We start from the raw sequence: 14187 nt of genomic DNA on the forward strand, positions 1-14187 counted from the left end.
ATCATTTTTGTTCTCAGCTCATAAAGCCGTCTACTGTTGATGGGTAAGGCAGTAAAAATCAGGTGGATGAAGGTAAAGAATGGATCTGAAGGGTCTGCCGTGATGCTTGCACTCACACAGCAGCAGCTGATATCATTCAAAAGTTGACCTTCAGTGGGTTATATGTAAAGCCTAAACAGAATTACAGATAATTACAGTAATTACATTACATGAAACAGTAAACACAGTAATTTCATTTTTTTTTCCTATTAAGGAAAACCTCTGACTAATCAGACAATAAATACATTTTAATTTGACAGAGTTTGGACACAGGCGCAATTTGTAGTACTCAAAAGATAAGCTAATTACTTGATAAACAGAAAATGTATCTGTTGGACAAAAAGGGAACTAAGGATGTCACCTTGGGCAGTGGGAAACTGAAAAACTGGTATTTTGCAAATTTTCTGATGTTTTAGAGGCTACAGGATTAATCAGTTCATTAAACAAATAATTCATTGTTAATGAAAATAATCATTTATGTCAGCCCTATCTACATGAGATTAAGACTTTGGCAAGGCTAGCTGCTGTCTGTACAGGCAAACACTACGAGTGCAAGGGTACTGAAAAGGCACACAATGATAGAGAGAGACAAAGAAAGAAAAAAACAGCACTATTGTTTATTAGCACACCATACGTCAACCACTAATTAAATCCGAAGGGCTGTAAATATATCACCACAGGTTAAAGATAGAAAAGTGTAAAAAGTGGGTCAGAGTTTTCGCTAAAAAAAATCAACCTGTGGAACATGTGCCATCTTTTTTGTCCTGTCTCTTTTGGAGGTATGCAAATAGCTGTCACATTAGCTGTGTTTTCCTGTGCCAAATAGAAAAGGATTGTAAGGTAGTGATGTATATCAAGCTCATTAAAGATGAAAGGAGGCTGTGAGGATGCTGTCATCCCTCTAAATGAAGTCTACCTTCACCTGCTGACTCTTCTGGTATTTCTTTCTCCACATAACCTCTGTTTTCGGCCTCTGTATCTGCACTTCAGCTTATGTGTGTGAGTGTGTGTGTGTGTGTGTGTCCAAGTAGGCCCACTGCTGCAGCTTGCCCCAGTCAGAGTAAAGTGTTATTCAGTGTGCCACTGTCAGTCCCTCTTAGTCCCTGGAGAGGCTGTGTGCCCTCCTTAAGCCCTTCAGCGGTATCTGCAGGCATGCTCAACATGGAGCTTACACCGCTGCTACAATCCCCTTTGTCTTTGACTTTCAGACTTTCTGGCAAAAATCATCACAGCGTGAAACTTTGCCTGCCTGTGAATTAGATCGGAAAGGAAATGAGCAATAATTCCTGGTCCGATCAAATTTAGGTTCATGACAATGTGAAAATTGTGAGATTTATGGTGCAAATCATAACTTTACTTGAAGATATTCTAATTTTGAAACCACGTCTATAAAGGTGGATCTGATTTTTAGGAAAGCCTGTTTCATTTTACTAGTTTGATTAAGTCCTCAATGAACTTTTCGCTTGGTAATCTTTATTGCTCTACAGCTAAATGAAATCACATTTCACTGAGATTTACGATGTGACTGAGATAGTGACTTACAACTTTCAGCTGTAAAAATGTATTATTTTTGCACATTCTAATCATGCAGGATGTCTCTGTGAGAGCAATCTACATATGACAGCATCTTACATGTGAGAGCTCCCTAAACTGGTTGTGATTTGAGACCTTGTGTGTAAGTGTGAATATACAGTACAGCACAGAACATGCATAAGTTCTCTGATACATAATACAGCATGTTCAAACTGATTAACAATCCCAGAGAGAGAGACTGAATTTACCATTTAGACCTGCAGTAGAGTATAATACAATGCATTATATTCCAGCGTTGTCCTTTTAATTTACATTGCTTCTGTAAGTGAGAGATCCATGACTGAGAAAATGTAATGTGGGTGAGTTTTGTTTCTCAGCAAGTGATTTAATGATTTCCTTCTCAACCTTGAATACAATTTGAGGTGATAGCTTCCCACATCCCCCATGCATTATACAGTATCATCCCTCAAACTCTATCACTTCTCCAACTATACATCTGCTCTGTAATCTTGTTTCCTCATCACATATCCACCTACACTTTCTGAAAACCTGCAAACCTTGTCAAAAAATGATGGTGTCCCACCTTGAGAGTGAGTGAGTGGTATGCAACAAATACGCAGGTTACAGAAAGGAAAAGGTAGGGTATTCAGTGCATTTTGGATCATTAATGTATCCAATGATCACTGTTGCCAAAGGTTTGATTGCGTGTTGCTTGAATAAATGTCAGCACATACAAGAAACAGTTTGATGATTTCCTAAAGTACTTCCTAAATGTAAAGAGGCAGACCAGCAGCCACAAAGTAAATACGAGAGCTAGCTCTAGTTTGAAAAACTTATAATAAGTCTGTCACAGACCTTGTTCAGACTGTGAGTACAAATCTGCTTTTAGGGATATCCAGATTGTATCCAGATTGATTTTAGAAACACATAAATGTGATTTTTGTGCATCAGATCCAAGCCACCTTTGGAGGCGGTATGACAGGCCAATCTAATAGGATTACAGATGCATCTCAGTCCAGACACTCCAGCAGCTCACATCTATTTCATTTATTGGAAGTGTCTTTCACCTTTTGATCCTCATTTCTCATGCTTCCATGTTGGAAAGCCGTATCACGAGCATACATAGTTACTGACACCTACACTACAGCAACCCATGCAGAGGTTGGTAATGTCTGGGCACACAAATCTGACCTGATCACTTGCAATTAACGGTGGGGAAAGTCCGTCTTAAAAGATTTGATCTGAGAAACAAATCCCATTTACCTGCAGTCTGAACATTGCCTTAGACCATCACCAACTCACGTTTTCTCAAAAGCAACTAGAGAAAAACATTCAAACAAAAGGTGCAGACATATTTGGACAGCTTTTTAGGATTTGTGGAGATTTTTGTTGAGCAACACTCAGAGGCCTGACTGTGGGCTAGACTTCACTACACTGAAACTGCAAGGTTATTTTTTCCCCAACTGGATACATAAGTATCTTTGTTCATTAGACAATGTGAAAATTATTTTTGTGATTAGAGCTTTGACACCAGAATAAGCAGTACAACAATGAGGACATTAATTATCCGTGCGGTTGCTAGATTTTCCACATTGACAATGAGCATCTGGATGTCAGGAGCAATAACTTACGAAGAAATATTATGTTACTTTGTCCTAGAATTCGTCACCCATCTGGACAGTACATTATACAAATTCATTATACAAAGTTGGGACTATTCATTTATATTTAACACTGCACTGTAGCGCTTTATTATATTATAAAATTATTATATGTATTTATTATATTTTAAGTATGTTTTCCCTCACAAGAATATTCATCAACATTGCCAGTTGTTTTCATCACGTCAGCAAGAGTTTCAGTAACAGCTACTTGAGAAGCCACTAATTAATTGCTTATAGCAAGTTGTCATGTTCACAGCAAATTCTCAAGGTTGTGTTTCCACATTTTCTATGTTTACCTGGGATATGGCCGGTAAATATCTGCAGAGAGGCGGCAGGGGAAACTTTTAGCACTGAGGAAAAAAAATAAACAAAAACACCTCATACCACAAGTGTGCTTTCACTCTCCCTGTTTTAATCATGTGCCATACACCTTCCCTTGTCTTTTGTGATCTGGTGATCTTTTTCTCTCACATCCTTTTTTGTCATTTACCTTTCTCCTCTCCATGTCTCTCCAAATCATATTTTTTCATGTCTTTCTCTCAGGCTCACCCTCTGAGACAAACTGGCCATCTGACTGTTTTCAGGATACAACAAAGCAGAAATGCAACAACCAGCTGCTGATTTCAGTTTAGTATCATTAAGCTTTAAATATTCTGATATTGTTTTGTATTGACAGTGAAGCAGACAGGCAAAACATGCAAACATCAACATGGCAATAAGTCACACCATTCTGCACAAGAGGCAATCAAAACAACTTCTTTGGTGAGTAATTCAGCCAGGAGATGGCTTTCAAGCTAACATATACCCCACCAGCACCCACCCCAGCCATTCCTGCTTCTCTGAGCTTCCTCCACTATCTTCTTCTCTCCTTGCCTTTTCCTCCTCCCAGCCCCCCCCCAGTCATTTTCTGCTTATTAGAGAGTCTCTCTGTCAACCTTGTCCCATCTAATTCTCACCCAATTACAATCTAAATGAACCACAGGACTGCTTAACTTGCTTTGCCTCTTCCCATTGTTTAATTTGTGACGGTAACAAACTCTGATTAGGCCTCCGCAAAGGTTCATAAATTAAGCACTCAAGGCCGAATTAATCACCATTCCCTGGGAAGATAAACGGGCAATATTCAATTTTTCCACATGGATCCAACTGACAACTATAACACACTGTGAAAAGAAGAACACCCAATGACAGTGACTGCATATTTCCAGACTGTGACACTGTGATCAGAGATCGCTACACATTACCAGCCAGAAAAAAACTTCTGTCTGAGCCATCTTAAAACCTATGCAATGTTTGCACTAATGCAGTTTTCACTATTAGCATCTGCACTCCAAAGGTATAACTGGGCCAATTTGATTAATGTAATTGAGTCAAATTCTCATGGGTTTGCCAAAGAGAGGATGAGTGAAAATAGGGAGAAAATAATAAAAGGAAAGTGACTTGAGGTAGTGCAAAAGATAAATACATAATATAGGATGAACGAAAAACAGGAAAAGAGAAAAGGTAAACTCAAATAATGAAAAATCGAAAATGGGAGAAGCAACCAGCCAACGGCAGTGAAAACAGACAATCCCAAAGAGCTACACTGATCACCATCCAAGGAAAGAGAGAGCAAAGCAAGAAAATGAAATGTAATTGCTTGATTTTGACAGTGGATCTAGTTTAGCATACAAACAGGCTGTGGATAATTAGTCTCAAGAGGTAAATCAGGACACACTGAGTGGGGAAAAAAAAGCTCACAATATTGAAGTGGCTGTCCTCAAATGACAGGGCTGACATATTCTAGGCCTAACTGTCAGCTGGTGGAGATTTTCATCCTTCCCTCACGAACCATCTCACCTTTCAAAATGACCTGTACTTCTCATGTAGTTAAATCTAATCTACAACTTTTTGATCTTGTAGCAGGAACAGTGATGGACTACTAACTAATTGAAGGCACCACTGGGTGGCATCATGTCAATTTAATATTTTCTAATATGTCTTTGATTAATGAAGTTGGTTGCAGTACAACAGTAGAAACTATGGCCACACTAGGAGTTTCCCAGGTCCAAAAAATATTAAACTATCGCACTGTGTACTACGAAAGAGCATCAGTGCTAAACTAAATTCTACTATGAAGATTCAAACAGCCACTGTTAGAACCTGTCAAGCAATAGGCTGATCATGTCACCATGAGAAGATTACAGAACTTGTAAAACCCAAATACAAAGCAACAACCTCCTCTCTTTTACCACTCAAGACAACATCATGATATGTTAAAGTAACTTCTAGTTGGTAAACACTGCTCAGGATAAGTGGTACGAGGGACCTCAGACTATCAGGCATTATGAGGTATAGCACTGCATCTTGCTGATTCCCCAGTTGTGAATATGTTTTTTATCAATAATAGTACATTCTGTCAGCAGTGATGCAGAGCCTTTCACTAAGCAATACACCTTATCTTGGTACCAATGCTGTCATCCAGACATGTAGAAAAAGAGAAAAAACACAATTATGTTTGCACACATGACATGCAGAGAATAAATGATACCATAGACAGGCAGGCATGACAAGTACTGCACATGCATGGACACTAACACATGCCATATATTATACTCGACATGCATATAATAATACAGAACCATCAAAAGACAATATATATTACAGGCAACAAAAATCTGTTTACATTCAACATTACATTCACAATATTCATCAAACGTTAATTTTGTTTGGACCAGACAAAGTAGAAAAAATGGTGAAATGTTAATTCCTTTAGATGTTTTAATATAACGCATACTGATTTTCACACTTAGAGACTGTGCTCTCACTATAACACTGGCATCTAATTGGCGTGTAGGATCTGCTTTGCCCATAGTAGGTATCAATAAATACAATGTAACGGCTGTAATGGTTTGTGTATTTCACACTGTGGTGCACACAGCAGCAAACAGACTGCACGTATCTGGTATGTGGATTGATGCATGTAACACAGTACTGATGCCAACAAAGGGTGAGTTCCACCCAGAAACTTTTAGGCATGTGCTGTTAGCAACATGTGAACAACAAGCTGATCAGCATGAGTCAGTCATACTATGACAAGCTGCATCCTTTAAACCAGTTGTTTGGTTGTATTTAGGTTCCCAGTCAGCTACAACAGCAACAGAGGGAGAGCTGTGGATAGACAAGGACTGTGTCGGCATTGCTCCTCTATAGCAGGGTATGTAAAACCCTTCAAATACTGTATGCTAATGCACATATTCAACTACATCACCCAGGTGAATCAAGAACCATGATTCCATCGTACAGATACAGGGAGAACCAAAAAATTAAGCACAGAAAGACCCCAGTTGACTGTGGGGCACTGCAACTGTGCACGAATCCAAAATTACTTTGTCACTTAGACCTTAAGCTCTGGAGACAAATATTAAAAAAACATGAGCCCAGTGTATGTAAATCCAAAGCCATGACCTTCAATCCATTGTTTTCCTCTTCTGGTGTTCCCATCAACTTCCTGCAACTGCCTACTGAGCAGGGCTGTATGTTAACTTTCTTTGTACATAGCACTGGTACTACAGAGGGACAGTATATATCTTTCTCAGTAAATTTATATCATCATACATACATACATAATCAGTCATAAAATTTATATCGATCATAGATTACAAATCTATATGAGTGTTTGTGTTCTCTTAAAAGTGATGTACACCAGGTCCCATGTTTGTGTAAAAGTAAAAGCTAGAATCCAACTAGGGTCTGTGGACAGACATTACAGACAGTTATTTCTTTCTTGCAGGCTTGTTTGGGGTTTTAGTTTTGGTTGATAACTTGAAAATTCTTAATTTTCTTATATTATCTAGCTCAACTCACTCATAGATATATACAGTGCATCACTGACATATGTTACACTGTAGAGCCATGCTGAATACATTTTCTGCCAACAAATGTTTATATGCAACAGCAAAAGTGGTTCCACATTCACTGAGGTGCTGCAAAATGCTTGCAGTGTTTTAATTTGTTTGTATTTCGCTCCTGGTGCAGCGCTATCCTTCTGTTTGTTCACATCAGCTTACCCCATCAATTCTGGTGTCCATTTTTTTTCTACCTGTGCATACGTCAGCATCAACCCCTGTGAGGACAGGTAGACTTCAATGGAAACACCTGTCACAGAAACGCCTCACAATATGTTTCCCCATCACGATGTGTGTTACTGTAGCAGGATTGTAAGAAGCAGGTGAAGAAAGTAAACACAGATAGAAAATCAATTACCGCTCAGAAGGCTACTTTTTTCCACATAATACAACGTTAAAAAGAAATCAACCAACAAAAATCCTAAGGTAAAAAAAAAACAGAGATGCTACACTAGATACTGAATAACACAAACAAAAGAAATCCTCTGGGTCATGTTTAGGTCGAATAGAAGGCATAGAAACCTCTGCACTGCAAGCAGAGAAACCGTGCTTTACTGTGGAGATGAAGACAACATATCATAATGGGCGTAATGCTTACTGAGGAAGTCACTTGTCAAATAGGAAGCAGTCAGCCCTGGAAATATTGATGTAACCTACACACAAGCCACTCAATCTCCCTGTCATGCACTAAGATACAGCAAAATACACAGAAAAATGTATGTGAATGCGTCGGCCATACACAACATGGAGTAATTTCATTAGTGGTGTCAATGCAGTTACATAACAACTTTCACAACAATTCAGTAAGTCCCACAAACTAACATAATACAATTTAACAGCAAGATGGAAAAGCCACTATGAGTGAAAAGTATAGGATATAAACAAACATTGCAAATAAGACCATATTCTCTACAACAACATATACTGAATCTCTCTTCTGACAACAGTCCTTGATTGCTTTGCCACACGTCATTTCAGGATTGTTGGGAAAGATTGCTTTTAATACTGAACTGAAAATCAGTTTCATCATCACCTGTGTTGGGCATGTAGGAACCTGGCACCAAACTAAATATATGAGGAAAAAAATACACACCTCTTCTGGTGGTTAAATGCAGCAAAAACAAAACATTTACCAGTATATATGGTCTAAAATCAATAGCTGAGGTAGATAAAAATAAAAAAAACTTAAAAAAGCAAGAGTGTCCAACAGTCAAACACTAAGTTTTGAACTTAATCCCAGAGTAGTTGTAAACTTCAACATCCCTGACCATATGTCACTACAATAATGTGAACTGCAAACACATGCGTGTTGTGTTGATAACTCAACTTGGCAGAATAGTATTATCAAAATTTTGGTTTTATTCAATGTAGTATTGATACTGATATCAAAATTCTGGTCATGGCAGCTGTAGCTCAAATGGTAGAGCAGATTCGCCATTAATCATCAGGTTAGTGGGATGATGACCTACTCCTTCCCTCTACTGAAGTCAAAAACATGAATGATCTTCTTTGGAGGGCATCGACAGTCTGATCAATCACTGCAGTGTAACACAGCCCATGAGGCCCAAGCCAAGCATACATTACTTAATCATTTCGAACAGGGAACGAATAATAGTTGACAGATGAATTATTCACCTGATAAATACTTTTTCAGCATATTAAAGGGTTGTCACTTGGAATGAGTGATTTCAGATGCTTCCACTTTTTGACTGTTGAGTTGAGGGAGGACAGCAGGACATGGTGGGGTTCAGTTTCACATTACTAATGGAAAAAATATCCTACTATTTTGTCTCAGATGGTGTCAAATGCAACTGAATAAATAGACTGATGTCTGCCAGTCCCACAACTGGCTGGGAGATTATATCTTGGCACGTACTGACAACTGAAATGATTACAAAATCAAAATCTGAAATGCTTTCAAACACATCCTCTGAGGACAGAAGAGCAATAAATGTGATGCAGTAATAAGTGGGATTTTTCAGATTGAACAGTTATATCACGATCAGGGGTCTTCTCCATAATGGGCTGGATGGTCCATTTTATGGGAGCCATTCAGATTTGAATTACTTCCCAGCAGCATTTCCCAGCAATCAGAAAACCAAAGTATACGCCAGAATAACAGCCCAAGAAAAAAAAAAAGATTTTGTCATGGAGCACAACATGGCATATTTTGAAAAATGCTGTTTGGTTTGAACACAGTAAGTGTACTCACATTGATCGATGTTCCCGTCTGCTTTCCCCTTCTCCTGCAAACAGAGAGCACACACAAAAGTGGTTATTACAGGCTTGGAGGAGTGAGGCGAAAAAACAGCCCTTTCTGTAGCTTTTCACACACCATTCGTTACTATGCCTTTTCCTCTTTTCTAGGTTCAGAGAAAGACGGTGAAAGAAAACAAAGGTGAACAGACAGAAAGAGAAAGACAAAGAAAAAAGAGACAAGAGAAAGTGAGAGAATATGAGAATATATGGTGGATGACAGCAGAGAAATTAACAAAGGCAGATCCCAGAATCAATTAAATCATCATAATTGGAAACACATTTGCCACCAGGCTGCAAGATGGCAGGTGTCACCATATTGAACTGGAATGTTTATCATGATGTTAAACAACTGAAACCACAAGGATAAACATATATTTTTTGTAGGGTCGGGAGCAGAACTCAGTACTTTTAAGGGTACCGACCCAATTACATCAGTACTACTAGTACTGATTCACGTTTTTAGTATGTCTGGGACCTTAGTATGAAACCAATGGTGCATGCATTGCATACTGTTGACAGGGAAATATTACAGTATGTTAGCACCAACAACAACAACAAATACAGACAACTTGTGTTATTACTGGTAAAGTAATGTACTAAAAAAATGTAAGAAAATTATTGTTATTGGCTTGTCCTTTTCTCCTCTGCTCTGTGTTGGTGGGTGAGACAGCAGTGCAGAGCCGAGGCCAGAGCAGAGAGAATGACGGATTAATTAGTCCAAAAGTATGTTAAGTTATTCTGATGGTTTTTGTAGCCTGTACACTTTTTGCACACTTATTCTAGAGATGATGAAGATTCCCTTAATATTTGTTTTGTATTAGAAAAATATCTATCTATCTATTGTCCTCTTCACAATTATGGTATTGGCCATTACAGGTCATCAGTAATCGTCATCAGCCCTGAAACTCTGGCACATCTCTAAAAAGGATAATGCACAGCAGAACTGACAATAAAGACCAGCAACAGCTTTACAAGGGACATACAGAAAGTGCTGAGGATGTCAGAAGAGAGGAGAGTTGTCTTGCAGCATCACTGAGCAGTGACAGGGGCAGATAAGAAAAAGAGAGGCAATATTCTGCCCCCATGTATATATGGTATCCAAGATATTATGCGGAAGACAAAAGGAGTGTGGATATAAAAGTAAAAGGTGAATGGAGTTTTAAAAGAAATGCAGGTATTTTAAGTGACATCATGATGTCTTGCATTATGAATTAATAATTATGTGAACGGAAAATATCTGGAACTTGAAGGTTCTGCATGGTTGGACCCAACAGCTGTGTAATGGAATTCACTGCAGCTCACCGTGCATCAAGTTTTATTTTTCTTGTTTCCTTTAGTGGGAGCCCAGTCAACCTGTGTGGGTATGTGTGTGTGTGTGTTTGTGAAAATTGTGAGCATTTAAGTGTGAATTGTGCGCTTGTTTACTACTGATCACCGCTGCTGTTACAGCACCGGCTCTGCATAAATGCATCTAAACTTTAGATGCAATTTAACGTACACTGGCAAAACAAAGGATCGACATGATGTTTAAAAATAGAACAGGAGCAGGTCTTCCGATGCAACACTGCTTCTGAAGAAGCCAATATGTGGCAGCAATTGAAGTGTTGTGACATTTAGCATTCTTGTCCCTCAGTGTAGATGTCAACGTTAATGAGGCTCAGTGATAAAACATGTGTGTGACTACCAGGCCCTCTTGGCTTCCCAAGAGACTGAGAGCCTCACGAAAAACACAGCAGTTTTAGCGCCTCCTGTCATTCCCTCCTTCTTTGTCTCTACATCTCTATCCCTCTCTCTTTCTGCCATCTGTCCATCTTAATTGCAGACGTGCTTCCTCATGATGGCAGGATAAAATTGAGTGTGCTCATCAGCACTGCCTTCCATCATCTTGAGTGCCGCTGTTTGATCAATTGATTAGAGAATCAAACCAAGCATAGAGGTGAAAGAAAGGCTATACGCCTCTTTCTAAAAATACTGTCTTCTTTTTACTCTCCAGGGTTCTTTTCGTCGCTTTCCTTTATACATTCAGGGATTTTTATGGTTTACAATAATACTTCAACAATAACTAAAGGCAGCTACTGCAATGTCACTTGAGCCAAAGCAGATTCATAGTTGATTAGAAAGTAGTCTGTATTTTTCTCTCGCAATGCAACACCATGCAGTATGCACAATAATGGAAGACACTAGATTCAACACCTTCTATGTTTTTATTTTACTTTCTTTAATCCCGCACTTGCATGTTATACATTGTAATTTTCACGACAGGTTAGGTTAAAAGAGAGGCGGTGTAAATCCTGAGGGTGTAGCTTGTGGTGCATAAGCACAGGTAAAATAACAGAAAAAAGGCTACTCAGAAATGCCATTAATTGGCATTTAATGTTTTAAGTATTTCAACGCTAAAAAGCTTCAAGGGGACTTAACTACCCAATGTCTGAGCAGCGAGTCATAGGCTAGGTTTCCATCCATTCCAAATGCATGGCAATTTGAACCAAATATCAAGAAAGTCTGCAAAAGAAATGTGAATAAATGCTTGTTTCCATCCACTACCATTAACCAATTTTTAATAGTTGGTTCATCAAGACAAGCTGTAGGTGGCACCAATTCTCCAGTCATCTGTTTATTGGGTTTTGTGGTAGCAATAGAGTTTAAGTGTACAAACTCAATAAGATTGCTATAGCCTCTCGAAAAACTACAGCACACAAATCTCTGACAGCGACATGCCTCCATCTTGGATACCATTAAAACACCCACGCAAAACAAGAGGCTGACATTGCTGCCACAGAGACTGACATTTTGTGAGAATGCAATTTGAACAGCAGGGCAGTTCAAGCCAAGCTGTGTCTTTTACAAAGTCTGGTTGAATATGCCTCACTCTCTTATATGCGATGCTATGAACGCACTCTTCATTCAAGGACCCATATGTTTATATGCGCCCTTACACTTACTCTCTCTCTGTCTCTCCCTGGCTTTTAAATCCAGTCAACAACAAAACTCTCTGCTAGAAATAGCTACCTGCATGCCAACACAGAGTTGCTGCTTCATTATATTTGTTAAGGAGCAGCTTCAGTTATTGTCCAATATGTGAACCATATTGACACCTTGATGTTTTTGAGGTATTGCCTGATTAGGATGAAAAAGAAGCCTGAGGAGCAGCAGGGAAGGAAAGCTGAATCTATCAGTGTCTGTGTTTTCACAAGAGTTCACCTGTCTACATTCAATAGTCCTCTCTAAGAGCAGCTCATCAGCGCACCAACAGGTTACCTAATGAGGTAAATGAAAAGGAGCCAAAAGAAAAACACTGGCAGTGTATGTAAGTGTTAATACCTTCACAGGCATAACTTTGATGAATCCTAAAATAGAATTAAAGCCTTGCATCATTAGCTGGAGTGGTTTCATGTTTCTAGTGATGCCCACTGGCACACTCTGTCTTCTAAACATTTTTATGTATTCAAATTTGTCACTAGCTTCTAGATACAAGTCATTCACAACATTCTTTAAACACCTGATAAAGTACTTGCTACTAAATGTGCTAATCATCTCCCATGCAAAAACAACCATTTTCACAAATAACTTCCAAAACCAAAACCAATAAATCATTTCTGGAAATTCAGTTACTTGATTGGTGTGATGTAAGTCAAATGTCACTGGTCAATGAAATTATGCATTTTAATTTAACATTTTATTTATCTATGTGAATTCTTGAGCACATCTAGATCTAACAACAACTAGCTTTGTAAATTACCACAAAAATGGGTTTTAATTTCAATCTAACCATTTTGCAGTACCACAACCTCCGCAGCCCACTCTGAGGCCCTTCAGTGGCTGCTTTATGGAATACGAGTTAATTACATTTTAGGTGTCAAGTTTTATGTACTCTAAAATTTTTGTTATGTTATGTTAACACCCACCTTGTTTTGTTATGTTAACACCCACCTTGCACCCTACTGCTACTACCCTGCTTTTGTTTCTGATTAATGGGTTCAGCACTTACTTCTAAAATTTGGATTTTACAACAGCTGATTTTGATTTCATCGTACTGCTTCACCAACTACAAGTATGCAAAGAGCTAATTTAGCAAACATGGCTGTGTCCACCTTCATTATATGAGTACACTACTACTACTACTGTTTACCTCATAATAGGTATCTCAGTATAAGAAAGATGGTACTGAAAAAGTACCAGAGGGTTGTTCTGAGTACAGAAAGCATCACCTACCACAATAATTATAGTAGAGAAGAGTATTATTGCTTCATATAATGGTAACCACTGCACAAGATCTGTTTGCCTGAAAGGGTTTCTTCAGCTCTGAATACAAATTCTCAGGAGATGGCCTGAAAATTGTGAACTAACCCTCTGGGACTGCAACGAAATAAAAAATAAAGGTTTATGGGGACAAGTCATAATCAAAATGTAAATGTAGTGGGTGGTAGCCCCACTGCTGAAAATTAAAACGCAAGAGAAAAACCTGTCCTCATGGAGAAAAGGCTATTTTCATTCTTTTCATTTTAATTTGTTCCTACAGTTATTCCATATTCATTCAATGCATAACCTTATTACTCCTAAACTTTTCATCCAATGTGCACACTCTTTCTCTATAGTTACTGCAAAATCACTGAACCACTTCACTCTTGTTTCCCTCTTCATACAGGCCCCTGTTGATGCATCCAAGTTTTTGTTTTTGCGAAGTTGGAAGTATTTTATTCCCTTGTTATGAACAAATTTTATACTGTGTTGAAATAAATTACCAAAATGTGTAGTCTCCTTGCTGGTTGTTCCAACACATTTAGAATCATTAGTGTTACCACTTT

The 14187-nt window shown here is 38.5% G+C and overlaps 1 protein-coding gene across 1 annotated transcript in view; it reads right to left on the reverse strand.

The window, feature by feature from the left end:
* The window catches only part of fstl4 (follistatin-like 4), a 188541-nt gene that overhangs the window by 169555 nt on the left and 4799 nt on the right, over positions 1-14187 (reverse strand). The window contains exon 2 of the mRNA XM_041952258.1: positions 9336-9369. Coding sequence (XP_041808192.1) covers positions 9336-9369 — 34 coding nt within the window. The remainder of the gene's footprint in view (positions 1-9335; positions 9370-14187) is intronic.

The sequence above is a fragment of the Chelmon rostratus genome, chromosome 14 (genome assembly GCF_017976325.1).
Source record: "Chelmon rostratus isolate fCheRos1 chromosome 14, fCheRos1.pri, whole genome shotgun sequence".
NCBI lineage: Eukaryota > Metazoa > Chordata > Actinopteri > Chaetodontiformes > Chaetodontidae > Chelmon > Chelmon rostratus.